This window comes from Hypomesus transpacificus, chromosome 26 (genome assembly GCF_021917145.1).
Source record: "Hypomesus transpacificus isolate Combined female chromosome 26, fHypTra1, whole genome shotgun sequence".
Taxonomy (NCBI): domain Eukaryota; kingdom Metazoa; phylum Chordata; class Actinopteri; order Osmeriformes; family Osmeridae; genus Hypomesus; species Hypomesus transpacificus.
In genome coordinates this window covers 2709842-2724032 of record NC_061085.1, presented here as the reverse complement: position 1 = coordinate 2724032, position 14191 = coordinate 2709842, and the positions used below count along the sequence as shown (strand labels likewise).

The window sequence follows — 14191 nt, the reverse complement described above, 5'->3', positions numbered from 1 at the left end:
TCTATGCTCGCGACTGCTTGTCGCAAAGTATGACGTGTACAGCTAGTTACAAGCGTGCACGAGTCTCGGAGCTAGGAAAAAAGCGAGCCACTGTTTATCGCTAGACCGGAAGAACCGCAACTGGAAAGATGGCGCGGTCCGGTTTCGCGCACTTGTTTGCCTCACTGCACCACTGAGCACTTTTCATAGAAATGAATGGGGACGCCAAAGTAGCTGTGTCTATTAAGTCTATGGGTGGATGAGGGAGCTGTCATAGTACACGGCTTAAAGGGAACGTTCTTTCTGGAAGAAGTCATGTGGCCGTGTGCATTGTTTTTGCCGTGGTGGATTGTATGATCCATGTTTTACCTTTCGGGCTGTTTAAGAATAGGGTATACGCGCAATTAGCTTGACTACTTAAATCTGACTTGAATTACTAGGATTGCGTGAGCTGAAATTGGCGTTTATGGAACCACTTAAGCCCCGCTTGAATAATTAAACTAATTAAAGTCTGGTTTGGGACTTTAAGTCCAGCTTTTTTGAGCGGCCTTTATGGAATAGGCCTCAGGGCATTTTTTGCTACTGCTACTGACAAGAAATACATTTAAAAAGTTGCTGACAAAATCGCCAAAGCAAAGAAAAGGGCATACAATTGCAGAAACTTTGATATTGCCATGCGCAACAGAGATCGTCAAGGAATTATTTGGAGAGGACAAGTCAACACAAATAGCGAAGATACCATTATCAAATAATACGATCAAACGTCAGAAGACGTGAATAATTAATGGATAAAAACTAGTGAACGTAATATCGTAACATAAATAAAAAGCTTTACGGCTTGACGTGGTCCTATAGAGAGATATCTCAGTTGTGGAGTTTTCTTGGGGGGGTGTCTTTTTGCTTTCGCCCTTTGCTGTATTCTCCTCTCTTTCTGTCTTTCCTGTCACACCAAAACAAATTGACAGCTTGTATCTTAAAAAGGAAAGAAAACTGCTTATCAAATGTTTAAGGCCTGTTTAATCAAACTATTACAAATTGTTTGCATATGACATGGAAGGTGCCATATGTCCCCAAAATCCCCATTAATTCAACAATTAGATAAAATGAATATTATTTACTGTAGGTATCTCAATTTTTTTTGTACAAGATTAAAGTGTAGATTTTTGATTGGTGTGGGCCGTCATGACAACTGGTGTAAAAGATGTCTGGTCACAACTGTCTGGCGGCTGCAAAGTGCTTTTATGACACTGACAGCTATTTATCAAAATGTGCTTTTTGAAATTGCAACATGTCTCACTTCTCTTGTCTACAGGTTGGAGTTCGGCAACTCTACGTCCAGATTGACGTGTCAACAATGTAGATTCAAAAAACATTTTAGAAAAAGAAGACACTCATATCCTTGAGAAGTCCTGGGACCAAAGCCCTCTGTGCTGCTGTGGGATTTTCTCCCCACTTTGTTTCCCCTATTGAAAGCTGCACCTCTCAGGGTCCCTCTTTGTTCATATCTATAACCATGGACCAAGACAGAAGCAGCTACAAGAAGTACATGCAACTCTGACCAACCAAGAAAATGAGGAATATCCCATGTGCCATTACATTCCCTGTTGAATGTCTACACTACCTAGATAAATAAATGTGTAGAATTAACTTTTAAAATGTGTTTACTTTTTAACTTTAGGTTACAATATGCAACAAAAGGTGTAAAGAATTTAGATTGTAGGAATTAAAATTGCCAAAGGTGGAAACTTTCATTGGGTGCATCCTCTTTATGAACTGCATGTGTGATATGAGAAAACTTGAACTATGTATGTGATGTACCTTTTGAAATCCACACCTTCCCCATGCTCAGCTTCTTTTTTTCATGATTTATGACAGGTCATTCAGACGGGTCTTTACATCTACAAAAAACTAAAGGGCAAACCAAGATTTTTAACATTTTGCTCAAGAATGACAATGTTTTTTAAAGGGTTAGGGTTGTCCTCCCTCCCTCCCTGCTATTCCCAAGTGTTGCTAACACAGCTACACTCATCCAAAAGTAAGCTAATTGTTGAAAATCTTGGGACAGCCTTTGTATATGTCAGACTGTCATTGTGGTTTAAGTGCCTTTATAATATAAAATCATGAATTTGAATCCTATTCTGCAACAACAGAATAATATCCTCCAAGATTCAGCAATTTAACATTCCAACCAATTTCCAGTCAAGAAATTGTCAATATCTTGTGTACTGGGCAGAACATGTCATGGGTATTCCTAATTATTTAAGATGTTAAATGTCACCACTACCATAATTGCCATGTTTAATGAGTTACCCCTTTCCCCTTAGTTTTATATACATTTGAGTTTGAAGTTTCACTTGTATAAATGTGATGGTTGAAAACAGACATTAATATTTTCTAGGTTTAAACCCATGGTTTTATTTACCTCATAAGTCTTCATGTAGGTTGCTGACCAATTTCATCTTTTAAAATGTAAACAGTTAACCTGCATTCAAAATCCTTTCCACATGAATGATATGCATTATTCCGCTCTTCCAAAAACCTACTTGACATGCCATCCAGGACTTGTGTAGTGCAGTATAATACAGTAAGCACATTTTGTAAACTGATTCCTTTGATGCATTTGTCTTATTGTGTATCTTAGGAATAAAAAAAAAATGCTTTTATTGGGCAAATCAGTTCCCACCAATGCACAAAAAAATTGTTTATCCTTTGTTGGTTAATCAACTGTACTGAAACTCATCAAGATAAACTATTTATTTCCAAGGCTACAAAACATCAGGTCGCCAAATGTCAAGTTATTTTGCACATCCATTAAAATATTTGCTATTCATGAACAGAACAGATCTGTACCCAGATTGACCCAAGCACATGATGTTAAAAAGAAATCATGAAACCCATGTTACCTATGCAGTCAGCAAAAATATATTTAGTCAAAATAAATATTTTTCCAACACCTCTTACATGATTTACGCCAGTTTATTAACACAAAACACAGATGAAGCCAGTCTTAAAAATATGTGACTTCTTGAGCATGTAGACCAGTTGAAAAGTTAGGGTCTCCAGGCATTGGGCACTTGAATTGCAGATGAAAAAAAGAAAGCGCCTTCACCACGGGAAAAAGCTTATTTGATACAAAGCCTTATTCTAAACACTATACATGTTTGCCTTGCTAAGTGGAGCATTGGCAGAACATGACAGCCAGTTGGGTTGTTGATTGTTAGGAGATGTTAGGAGATGTATGTGGAACTGTCGGTCATCTGGAGGTCTTGCAGGGCCTCAGGAGCAGCTGACAGACGCAGCATTTCCACCTCCAATGGATGCAAGTGCCCCGCCACAATCATCGAGTGTAGAGGTGCACCAAGATCACATGACACTAGCTGACGTAGAGTCCCTGTGTAAATGGCTTGGTCCTCTGCTCCCACCCTGGCAAGGCCTACACATATGGTTTCCTCTGTGATGGCTAAAACAAAATGTATTAAAAAGCTTCCCATATACCTTTATTATTTACACAACATACTATGGGTATGTGATATAGTACATTATAAAACAATTGTTTTTTTCGACTTAAATAGCTGTTTCTGATTGGATGAGAGACGTTCCATGAGTTGAATTATCTGATAACAACCCACTCTGACTTTTCACTCCAATAATAAATCACTCCGCGATTAAACATTCGCGTTGATACAAATAAGTAACCATGACAACGGGGACGAGTCAAAGCCTCCATTTACAATTTTGACAGACTTTAACAAGCTAACTTGTATTTACAACAATGAGTGACTTCAATATTTATTATAACGTATATGAAAAATGTTTCTTTTCAGAATGTACTGTGTCAGTGTCACGTAACCGCTCATCTCACACACTATTCTCTATTCACCTTGATAATCAATCTACTTGCGGCCGACACGACAGCAGTAGCAGCAACTCTACACATGGCCAATTATTTTCTTCTTAAAAATCTTGATTTTGGGAAAATGACATGGCTCGATAGCTGGTTAGTCTTGTCGTTAAACATACTGTCAAATTATAATTACAGTTTGGAGAAAATGTCAACTTTGATGCGGTCATCTCACATTAATTTGCTATTCAACTCGCTCCACAGGCTGCGGCCGTACTGTACTAGTATGGCCGATACTTTGTTCGTGAAAATCTTGATATTGAGTTTGGGATAGTGACATGGCTGGTTAGCTAGCAAATCTTCTTGTCAAACATACTGTAAAATTATATTTACTGTTTGTCAACCGTACACAATGTTATTGCCTTTGAATCTTGCTAGCATAACGTTAGCTTTCGGGCTAATAGCTCTGACGTTGACACCGGAACTATTTTTTTGTTGCGGAGGAACAATGGCAAAATGAACTTTTTTTTTTATTCAATAGCTGTATTTTGATTATTGTTATTTGGTTGACTATAAAATTGTTTTATAAAAGCAATATAGTATGGCCGAACACCACCCGTGGTATATTCCTCAACAATCCCACTCGCACTCGTACTATATTGCTTTAATACTACAGTTATACCTGGAGTATCGACAAGCCAATTAGGTCTGCAACAATTCTTCAACATAACTTCATTATTTCAGAACTTTCCATTCAGTGTACATTAGCTTCCAAGTTGCATTGCATGGAATAGGACTGCATAGCACTATAAATTGTTGAAGTTTTACATTTAGGAGGTTACAAGGGTTTCCAGGGGTAGTGGATGTTAATATTGATCTTGTTTTGGAAACAGACCTTCAACTACCCCTTAACAACCCTCCCCCAAATTGGTAGCTTAAAATGTTTGTTATAACCTGTACTGCTAACATATAATCTATGCTTTAATGCTAAGAATCTGTCTGCCTGCAAGTGATTGGATGATGAGCCTAAGAAGGATACTAATTGGAAAAGGACGAGAGGCATTCCATATTAAGCTGGCTTTAGTTCCATATCTTCTACTTTATATCACAGGTCGGTAAATATGCGTTTGGCCTTACATTATGTGTACATTCTAGATTTTACAAGGTAGACATGTTGTTTATGTCCCATCCAACGTCTATAAAGCCGAACAATGGATTTTGGTGTTTCAAAACCCATTGACACTGTATGACTATGTTTAGCTTGTGTTCTGCTCCATCCCTCTCTGAATTGCTCCTCCCAAAGTTTCTTAATTTTTTCTCCCGTTGGGAGTTTTTCTGGGAGTTTTTCCTTGTCTTCCTTGAGGGTTTAGGTTGGTTGAGGGGCAGTTCTATGGGCGCATGTGAAGCCCTCTGTGACATGCTTGCGTGTAAAAAGGGCTATACAAATACATTTGATTTGATTTATTAAAATAGAATGTGTAGTTTAAGGTGAGCATGTTGTTCATGTCTGTATACTAGCTTTCTGATGTTAACACGCACCACACAAGTTTGCTTTGTTAACTACACAAAATTCACTGATCTATAAAAGTATCACCTTATTTATATTCTAGTCTACCTAGAACTTATCCATAGATCTGGTGGTTAAAGATGACCGTGAGTACTCTGCCACCAAAACTGACTCACTGGCTTGCTACTCTTTGACCAGTTTAAACTAGTTATCTAACTGCTGTTCCTTCAGCTCTACCCCTGAGACTAAGTTTTAGCTGAACGCAATATAAACAGCAGCCTTAATTACTCGCAGTCAATGACACCGACAAAGGACTGAGTGGGTTAAATTATCGCTAGGGGTATACAGCTCAGCTCAATGCTGTTACAGGGCTTGAAATTGCGTCCATTTAGTCAAATATGCTCCCAAAATTGTCTGCGACCTCAGACGGTCAGACCAGACCGGCCACCAAATATATATATGTGTGTGTGCATATATATATATTAGTGCTGTCAGTTTAACGTGTTATTAACGTTATTTTTGGCCTAGCAAACGTTGCATTTTTTTTCACATGCTGTTGCAACAACTACTGACGTTAGAAAAACTACAACACCACAACGGATCTAGCTAGACCGGAAACAAAACAACAGGCACGCCGCACACTTGTTTGGGCTTGCGAGCCGGCTAAAGAGTAGTCGGCTAACGTTACGTTTTGCGTGGATGGCGAGCGCGAGATGCCGAAATGGATGGCAATAAGATTCTGAATGGAAAGTTTACTTTTAAATTTGCCATGTGGTTCCATTGACAAGACCAAAGTGATCTGTGTGTTTTGTCGTTGTTAACTGAGCTATCATCGCAGCACGTCCAGTCTGAAATACCACTTGATGGCCAAGCACACAGCTGATGCGAATTCTCCGCTCCCTCGTCAAAGCCAGGCGATTGCAATGTTGTTTAAAAAAAAAAATCATTTGCCCCAAGAAATCCGATCCACTTTTCCATGTTGATAAGAGCATTAAAATGAGAAAAAAAATGGACAAAAAGAAATCAAGGGACATTTTGAATAGATAAAAATGTGCGATTAATAGTGAGTTAACTATGGCATTAATTGCGATTAAATACTTTTATCGTTTGACAGTACTATATCTATATATATATATGTTGCTAAACAAGCTAAACATATGACTATGTTTAGCTTGTGTTCTGCTCCTCTAACCCATACACACGGGTTCAAAGACTCGTATAGGCCTATATAAAGAGTGAAAGCCTTTGCCGGAATTCAAATGAGCCATTTTAATCTAGATTAATTCCAAGATAACTGTGAGATTAATCTAGATTTTTTTTTTAATCTATGCCCACCTCCAATATATATATTGGCTTTCAGAATATGTGTGCTACCCAAATAAGAGAACGGGTTTCTCAAGCCAGGTGAGCAAGGAGATTAGTTCGCTTGGCTGATAGAGCTGTGCTGACGGGCTTGCCTCGGTTGCACTCAAACAGTAGTTTGACAACGATTCTTCCCCTGCACTACATCAGTGCTTGGCCCGGCATCTTCCGCATTAGCTAAGGGATGCTTTGCTTTTTTGGTGGTATTTGAGACTGGAAGAACTCGTGCAGTAAACTCATTCCGCATCGCGGGTGCAAACAACCTTAGTCTTGTCGAAGTTTCCATTGGGAAGCAGTGTAATTCGGCTAAGTATACATCCGCGCAAAAATACCAAGGTGAAAGTCATCATGTAGCTTGCGCAGTATAGACCCAGCTCCCAACCCAACTTTGAGAATAGATTAACAGCAATATTTTTTTTATCGCCCAATAAGAGTCTCACGTTAACGCCGATAACGGCCCACCACTAATATATATATATTAACCAATCCAAAATCTGCATTAAACTTTAGAAGTAGAGATAAGGTTTAATGTACACTTAATGTGAAGTTTATTTTCTATTTAGTTGCAGAGGTACAGTTATGGTTTTTGTGTGCTTCTATCAGTGTTTCCCCTATGTTGATTTTTCCATGGCGGGCCGCCACGGTATCAGAATTAGAGCTGTACAAAATTTGAGGCCGTCTATCAGCCGTGATTGTTAGAGCGCATGTCGGAGAATAGCACAGACGCGCTTCACAGCCCAGTTGAGATTGCGCGTGTGCATTCTTGAGAACTGTAAGTCGTATAACTTATGTTGTCAGTTCATTTAAGCCTGTTATTGTATTAGTCTATAGTTCTTGCAAATTTGAATTAAGTTAACTGGTGATTTTCGTTGTTTGTATTCTTCCCCTGCTAGCGAAATTGCACGTCTGTTGATTCGATAGCGATTGCTGCCCTTGCTCACGTTTGTAATTTAAGTGCATTATTATGCTTAAGTAGCCTAGTTTTAATGAATAAATAGTGGGTATATTATTATTATTTGCTACAGAATGCTTAGCCTATCGAGATCAAATGAAGCAGACAGTGTACATGCTTCTGAGTGGCCTATACCTATGCCATTTAGAACATACTGTAAGGTGTCTTTAAGTATGCTAATTTTATTTATTTAGGGGAAATAGGACGAAAATATGTGCAATATTACATTAGCTATTAGACTATCACATTAAGCTGCTCAGATATATAGGGTTAGCACTTTGTTTTGGCCGGGGGGGGGGGGGGGGGGGGGGGGGGGGGGGGGGGGGGGGGGGGGGGGGGGGGGGGGACCTGACCTGCCCCAACTGCAAAAAAAAATACTAGGGGAAACACTGGCTTCTATACTTAACATTATTTGTAAATATATGTAAATGTAAATATACAAAGAATGAGTCACTCACCTAGTTCCTCACCCCTCTCTCTCCTGTTTTGTACTATTTCCAGGAGTTGCTCAGCCGCCTGGCACACAGTCATATACCTTGGAGGTTCATAAATCTTACGGCCCCTAAATAGGAAGAGAAATCCAAATGTAATGGTTAGGAAGGCTTACTAGTACATTTGCTATGAAAAACAAAAAAATAAATGTCCTCTCTTTTTCAACTGATTTTATTTTCAGCATACTTAATGTGTAAATATTTGCATGAACATAAAAAGATGAGAACTAAGATAAACTGAGCAAGTTTCACAGACATGTGACTAACATAAATTGAATAATGTGCGCGCTCTCATCTCCACTGCTGTCAGTGGCCGAATCTCATCAAGTCTCTCGGCCAAGTTTTGAGCGAGTTGGAGGCGTGTTCTGGCGAGTGTTATCATGGCAGAGGAAGAGTTACACGTTCCTATGAATTTCAATAAATCCAATAAATCCTATTCTCAAGAAAGATGGGCAATTTAACAAGACCCATGCAATTGGCAAGATGTGTCGTGCTGCTGTCAAGTACAGAGGCAGCACGACTAATTTAGGTAGTCACCTGAAGAGGCTATATGGTATTTGTGTGGAGACGTCTGCCTCCCCCTTGGATTCAGCTATGGCTACCATCAGTGGCTAGCTCCACCGGTACCCCTAGCAAGAAATAAGAAGCTATTCTCTGAGAAACAAATCCCTGTTGTGTATGAAAAAGTAAGACGAGAGTTAGCTGAGTCATTGAGAACAACCTTAAAGTAGTACTTATAAGTTCAATTTAGTGTGTGAGGTGTTATGACAGTGTTTACAGCAGCTTGTGACTGCCAGTAATAGTTTACCCTTTTTTACATTCAGAAAACACATACAACAGGAAAGAAGGACTGGTTTAAGGCAAGGTCCAGGCCTGATTTTATTTTATCTTTTGTTAATATGTGAAGTAAAACGTTTACTTTTGTAGTTAATTTATGATTTGCTGTCTAACCAAGAAATAAATCATTATGTACCATATTAAATTGCATAGCATCATATTCTTTCGCATCGCATCTCGCTGAATCGCATTGTGTTGAATCAAACTGCATCGCAATAGGGGTGAATCGTAACGTATCGCATCAGTAGTTGCTTTCATGTATCTTTAATTTATTGGATCGTTGGCAGTGCATCTAGATGTGTATCGCATCGTCCTCAATGATGGAGATGCACATCCCTAATCTGGTGGGCCACCAGCTGCATTAAGTACTGTAGTGTGTCTGCTCCTGTTGGACAGCACCAGAGTTACCAGTTCTGGCTGTCAGATGTTGGGGGAGGGGGTTTGAGTGGGATCTTTTTCAAGAATTACAGTTTTGGACTTCCTGAAACTGTTGAATTATACATGAACATGGCCAATTGTCATACACAATCCCTACCTGCGAGAGAGTACCTCAAAGAGGTAGTCATATCAGTAATTCCAACCACAAAAAGGCAGATATTCACTACCAAATAATCTAAATTAACACTTTTGCAAAGACTGGTCAGAATCAAGATAAGAAGTGATCAGTTTAGCCATAGTATTTACCATAAGGATTTAACCAAGATGTTGGTGCTTAGGTCATCTTTAACCACTCACAAAATAACTTGCTGAGTGCCAAAGCTGACTTTTGTAAGAAAAGCACATGAAAAGCCATTCTAACTTTCAGAATGTGACAACCTACTACAAAATTATTGTGATTCACCGGTTGTAGGTCCCCCGGCCAACTCAATTAAGAGGTTACCAAACAGAACTCTGCTGCTCGTGTCCTGACGCTCACATCAACACACTACCCCTGTTCTCTCTAAGTTACATTGGCTGCCAGTCCCATCTCAAAATTCATATTTTAACCTTCAAAAGCAGTGCATTGGGCTGGCCCCTGTCTAGATTTGTGAGTTGGTTACACCTCATACTCCCTCCCGACCTCTTTGGTCAGCGGACTATCACTCTGTACCCACCTCTCCAAATGAAAAACCAGGTGTGGAAGGGCCTTCTCATGCACTGCTACTAAACTGTGGACCTCTACCTGTTTCCGTCAGAAATGCTCCTTTACTTGGCCATTTTAAGAATTTACTTAAAAATGACCTTTTTAATCTGTCTTTTAATTGTGTCTGTTCTTATTGATATTGTATTATTGATATTATGTTTTATGATTGTAATTGTTACTGTAGTTTAGCGCTTTGAGGTCAAGACAGGCGCATTACAAAGAAGATTTAAAAATAAAAACGAGACAGTGAATTTATCCCAAAAAGTTGTAAACAGTAGAAGCAAATACAATGCAGCATTTAGTACATTATTTCTGCAGACATTTTTTGGCATTGTAATTTTTACTTAAATCAACAGGCAGGCGACTGAAAATATTGAAGAGGATGGCACTGCCATTTCGCTATAAATATTAGCTAATACAAAAAGGGAAGTGCATATGTGGGCCTACCTCAGGCAACAATAACAACAAACAAAACAAAAATGTATATATATATTTAAAAAAACTTATCTTTTCTGTTAGCGTTGAATATAGTTGTGGCTAGGGAAAACTGCAGTAAACTTGTTTGATCAGTAAACAATCCTGGCTTGCTGTCATTGTAGTTTGCCTTTTATCTGAGTTTGTTCACATAAATTCAAGTTCAATTAACCCTAAGCTAAAACATAACAGCTCTATCTTGCTACCACTCTTTACTGCTGCAGCCATTAAAACAAAGCTAACAGAAAGCAGATCTATGGATTGTTGTATTTGTGTATCATGAGCAGTGTTGGGAACGTTACCGAAAATTTGTAATTAGTTACAGTTACTTGTTTCTGAAGTAACTGCATTACTTAACTAGTTACTGCATAGAAAGGTAATTAGTTACAAGGGAAAGTAACGTTTTCGTTACTTTTAATTCCCTGCTTCTATTATCAAATTAACACACTCAGATAGTTATAATATTTTAGTGTTGCAGTGGCTCAGTGTGGGACAAGACAACTGTAAAATGTTATATCATTGTGTGTTGCTAATTAGTTGCCTGAAGGCAACGGACTCAACTGTTGACATAGGTCGCATGTCTTGACAACATACCTGGCAATCAGTATGTTTAGTTCTGCCTGGCTTAGAGACTGGAAATACTTTGGCCTCGGCTGTTTTGATGAAGTGGCTCTGACTGCTTGATCAGCGGAGCTAGCACTGGGTTCTTTTGCGATTAGCTTTGTAGACGCGTGTTGTTTTACAAGGTGCTTGTGAAGATTATAATTATTACTCTTTGCAGTGGATAAAGTTCTTGCACCTGCACACAAACTACAACTGACTAGTATATTTTTATCCTTGATCTGGACAAGGGAAAAATTATGTTGATATTTCCATGACAAAAAGCTTGCACGGTCCGAACTGTCGGCCATTGTGTGGGCTAGTCAAAAATGCGGATTGATGCATTCATACACTGCGTCGCCGTAAACTTGTTTAAGTTACATTAAAAAGAGGAAATTGGGGAATTCATGCAAGAAAAAACTAACGAGTATCAAGCCCATTTAAATTTCAGTAATGTAACTGCGTTATTTAATTGAAAAAGATTATTAGTTACATTACTAGTTACCGCCAAAAGTAGTGGAGTTAGAGTAACGCGTTATCCCCAACACTGATCATGAGGTCGCTGGTGTTATCCCCTTACCAAATGTTTTACATATATTGCATTTAGATGCATTCATTAAATGCAATATATCGAATATATCAGAAAAAGATTATTAATAAATCCTACAATGCTCATTACTTCTGGATGTCTCTGCAACTGCATTACCAAAATAGTCACGTCACTATCAGTCTTAATTGACTAGCGTCAAATATGTCAATATCAGTATCTCACCAATTATTCTTCAGGTCTACAATGAAACACAGTAAAGCCAAATCCGAATACTCCCCCTTACCCCTTCCCCTTACCCCTAGCCCTTAGGTTTACCCCTAGCCCTTGGCCCTCGAAACTGAGGGGTAAGGGCTACATATCCCTAAGAAATGGGACGCCACTTGGTTACGGGTAGTCTTCTAGCACGTATCGACATCTCCAAAACAAGTAGTGTTATGCCTTGATCTCAAACCAAATTCGCTACTAATGGAGTTTACTTAAAACTGTAGACATGCTAGTCAGAGAAATGCGGGACTGTTGTGCAAATCAGCACTGTAACATTAGCGTACCAAATTAGCGATTTTTTTAAACGTTTCAATTAGGAAAATTGTTGCAAATATATGTACAGGACTGTGTATACCACAAAACAAGACTGTTATAATTTTTATATCAATTAATTAAGCCGAAGATATTACATTTATCGGAATCTCTGGATGATCTGGCCGCCATTGTTGCCGGTCGTGCAGTATTCATATAGCCCTTGGTTTTTAAGTAAGCTCCCGATCTTACTTGGTTTTAAGGGGAGTATACCCCTTCGTCTTAGCCCTACCCCTAGCTCAAAAATAGTATTGGGACACCACTAGCTCTCACGTGAACGCGCAAAAGTAAGGGCTAGGGGTAAGGGGTAGGGGGAGTATTTGAATTCAGCCTAATACTTGACAGTTGCATTCAAGATTAATCATGAATGGATCATAGAATGACTATATATGAATCAATATAAAATGTAGCTCCAGTAATGCATTATAAACATTTGATCCCCACTGCAGCCTGTGCCAAAATGAGTTGAATAATGCAGCATGTGTGTGCATGTTTTTCCCATTTCCTTTTACATTAACATATGGATGCCATTAAATAAACATACTTGCTACTTTCCACCAGCCTGTATCATTGTAATTAAAGGAAACTTTTAAATCAATGCACTGTGTAAAATCTCACTGTGTGAAGCTTCAGAAAATAATCTGAAAAACCAGTTTCGGCAACAAACTTACCTTATTAAGTTCTCCATGGACTGCTCTTTGACTTTGATGTCTACAGAAAATTTAGGGAGGGAAATAAAAGAAAAACAATGATTGTCAGAAACTTTAACAAGCAACAAACGTTTTCCTTGTATAGGCCACATCTTGTCAGTGGCTACTTTGGGTAGTTAGTGCTCAATTTAGGAACAATACTTTCCATATGAATTAAGTAGAGTTGAATTATCTTCATTTCTTTTTTTTTTTTACAAAAATGTCTAATCGTACACAGAAACATGTATAGTAAAGTGCCCATGAAGCAACTGGTGAATAAGTTGGTTGATTCAGTGTCAACTTAATTGGTGTTTGTGCACACGGGTAAGCAGTCTCATCACAGTTTTATAAAGAGATTTACTGCACATCCACATGGATTCCGTAAACGTGTTAATTCACAGATAGTGTTTCCGCTATGCATGGGCAGCGCTAGGGAGGGGCTAGCAGGTGCTTCAGCACCCCCAAGAAAGACCAAAGCACCCCCATAGCACCCCCCAAAGTATTGCTAATTTATTAATAGTATTCAGGCCCGGAGTGGCCATTGGGAGAATCGGGAGAATTCACGGTGGGCCGCTCTGCCCGCTCATGAATTGGTCCAGTAGATCGCCTGCTTTCTCTTTGTTTGTTTTTTCACACACACCGAATAAAACGATATGTGTTAAGTTACCGTGTGACTGATAAGTAAGCTAATAGGCTACTCTAGGTCTTAATCTAAATAAACGCATGATCAGAACGTGGATTAAAAAGTGCTGTTTTCAGTTGTCGTGCATGCTCTCTTTCTCAAACGTGCGTACCAAGTTTGTTGCCAGAGACAACCCTAAACAATCATGTATTGTTGTGGAGTTAGCAAGATTAAGCTGATGCAAAAAGAATAAAATGGATGGGGAAAAGATACCAGGAGGAACTGAAAAAAACAGGTAAAAAAAGAAAGATCTGTCACTTCATAAATCTAGGTTCCTGCAAGGGTGGGAAAAATATGTTTTCTTAAAAGCCCTAAATCTTTCATGTCCAAATTTGGGTTGTAATTTCCAGAAAATATTACAATATGAGTCCAACAAAATGTTTATATTAGCGTACAGAAAGCTCAAAAAACAATTTTGCACACTATGTAAACATTGAAGTGAACTGCAAACTGTGACCCAACAAAATATGATCTACTGCCAAAAGCAGCACTTCAAACTTAAACACCTCGGAAGTGTCCACCTTGAGA

General features: G+C 38.8%; 2 protein-coding genes across 4 annotated transcripts in view; one reads left to right on the top strand and one right to left on the bottom strand.

Moving 5' to 3' along the window:
* slc30a7 (solute carrier family 30 member 7) overlaps window positions 1–1379 on the top strand; it is a 65347-nt gene extending 63968 nt beyond the window's left edge. For both annotated transcript variants that reach the window (XM_047049719.1, XM_047049720.1), the window contains exon 11: window positions 1292–1379. In XM_047049719.1, coding sequence (XP_046905675.1) covers window positions 1292–1339 — 48 coding nt within the window. In that variant the 3' untranslated portion in view covers window positions 1340–1379. The remainder of the gene's footprint in view (window positions 1–1291) is intronic.
* Window positions 1–14191, bottom strand: part of dph5 (diphthamide biosynthesis 5) — a 47886-nt gene that overhangs the window by 8221 nt on the left and 25474 nt on the right. Inside the window, exons 5-7 of one of the 2 annotated variants that reach the window (XM_047049721.1) lie at window positions 12964–13003; window positions 8100–8203; window positions 2940–3439 (exon numbers count right to left, since the gene is read on the bottom strand). In XM_047049721.1, the coding sequence (XP_046905677.1) occupies window positions 3207–3439; window positions 8100–8203; window positions 12964–13003 (377 nt within the window). In that variant the 3' untranslated portion in view covers window positions 2940–3206. Of the gene's footprint in view, window positions 1–2939; window positions 3440–8099; window positions 8204–12963; window positions 13004–14191 lie in introns of those variants that run through there. The other variant, XM_047049722.1, reaches the window with a different exon arrangement.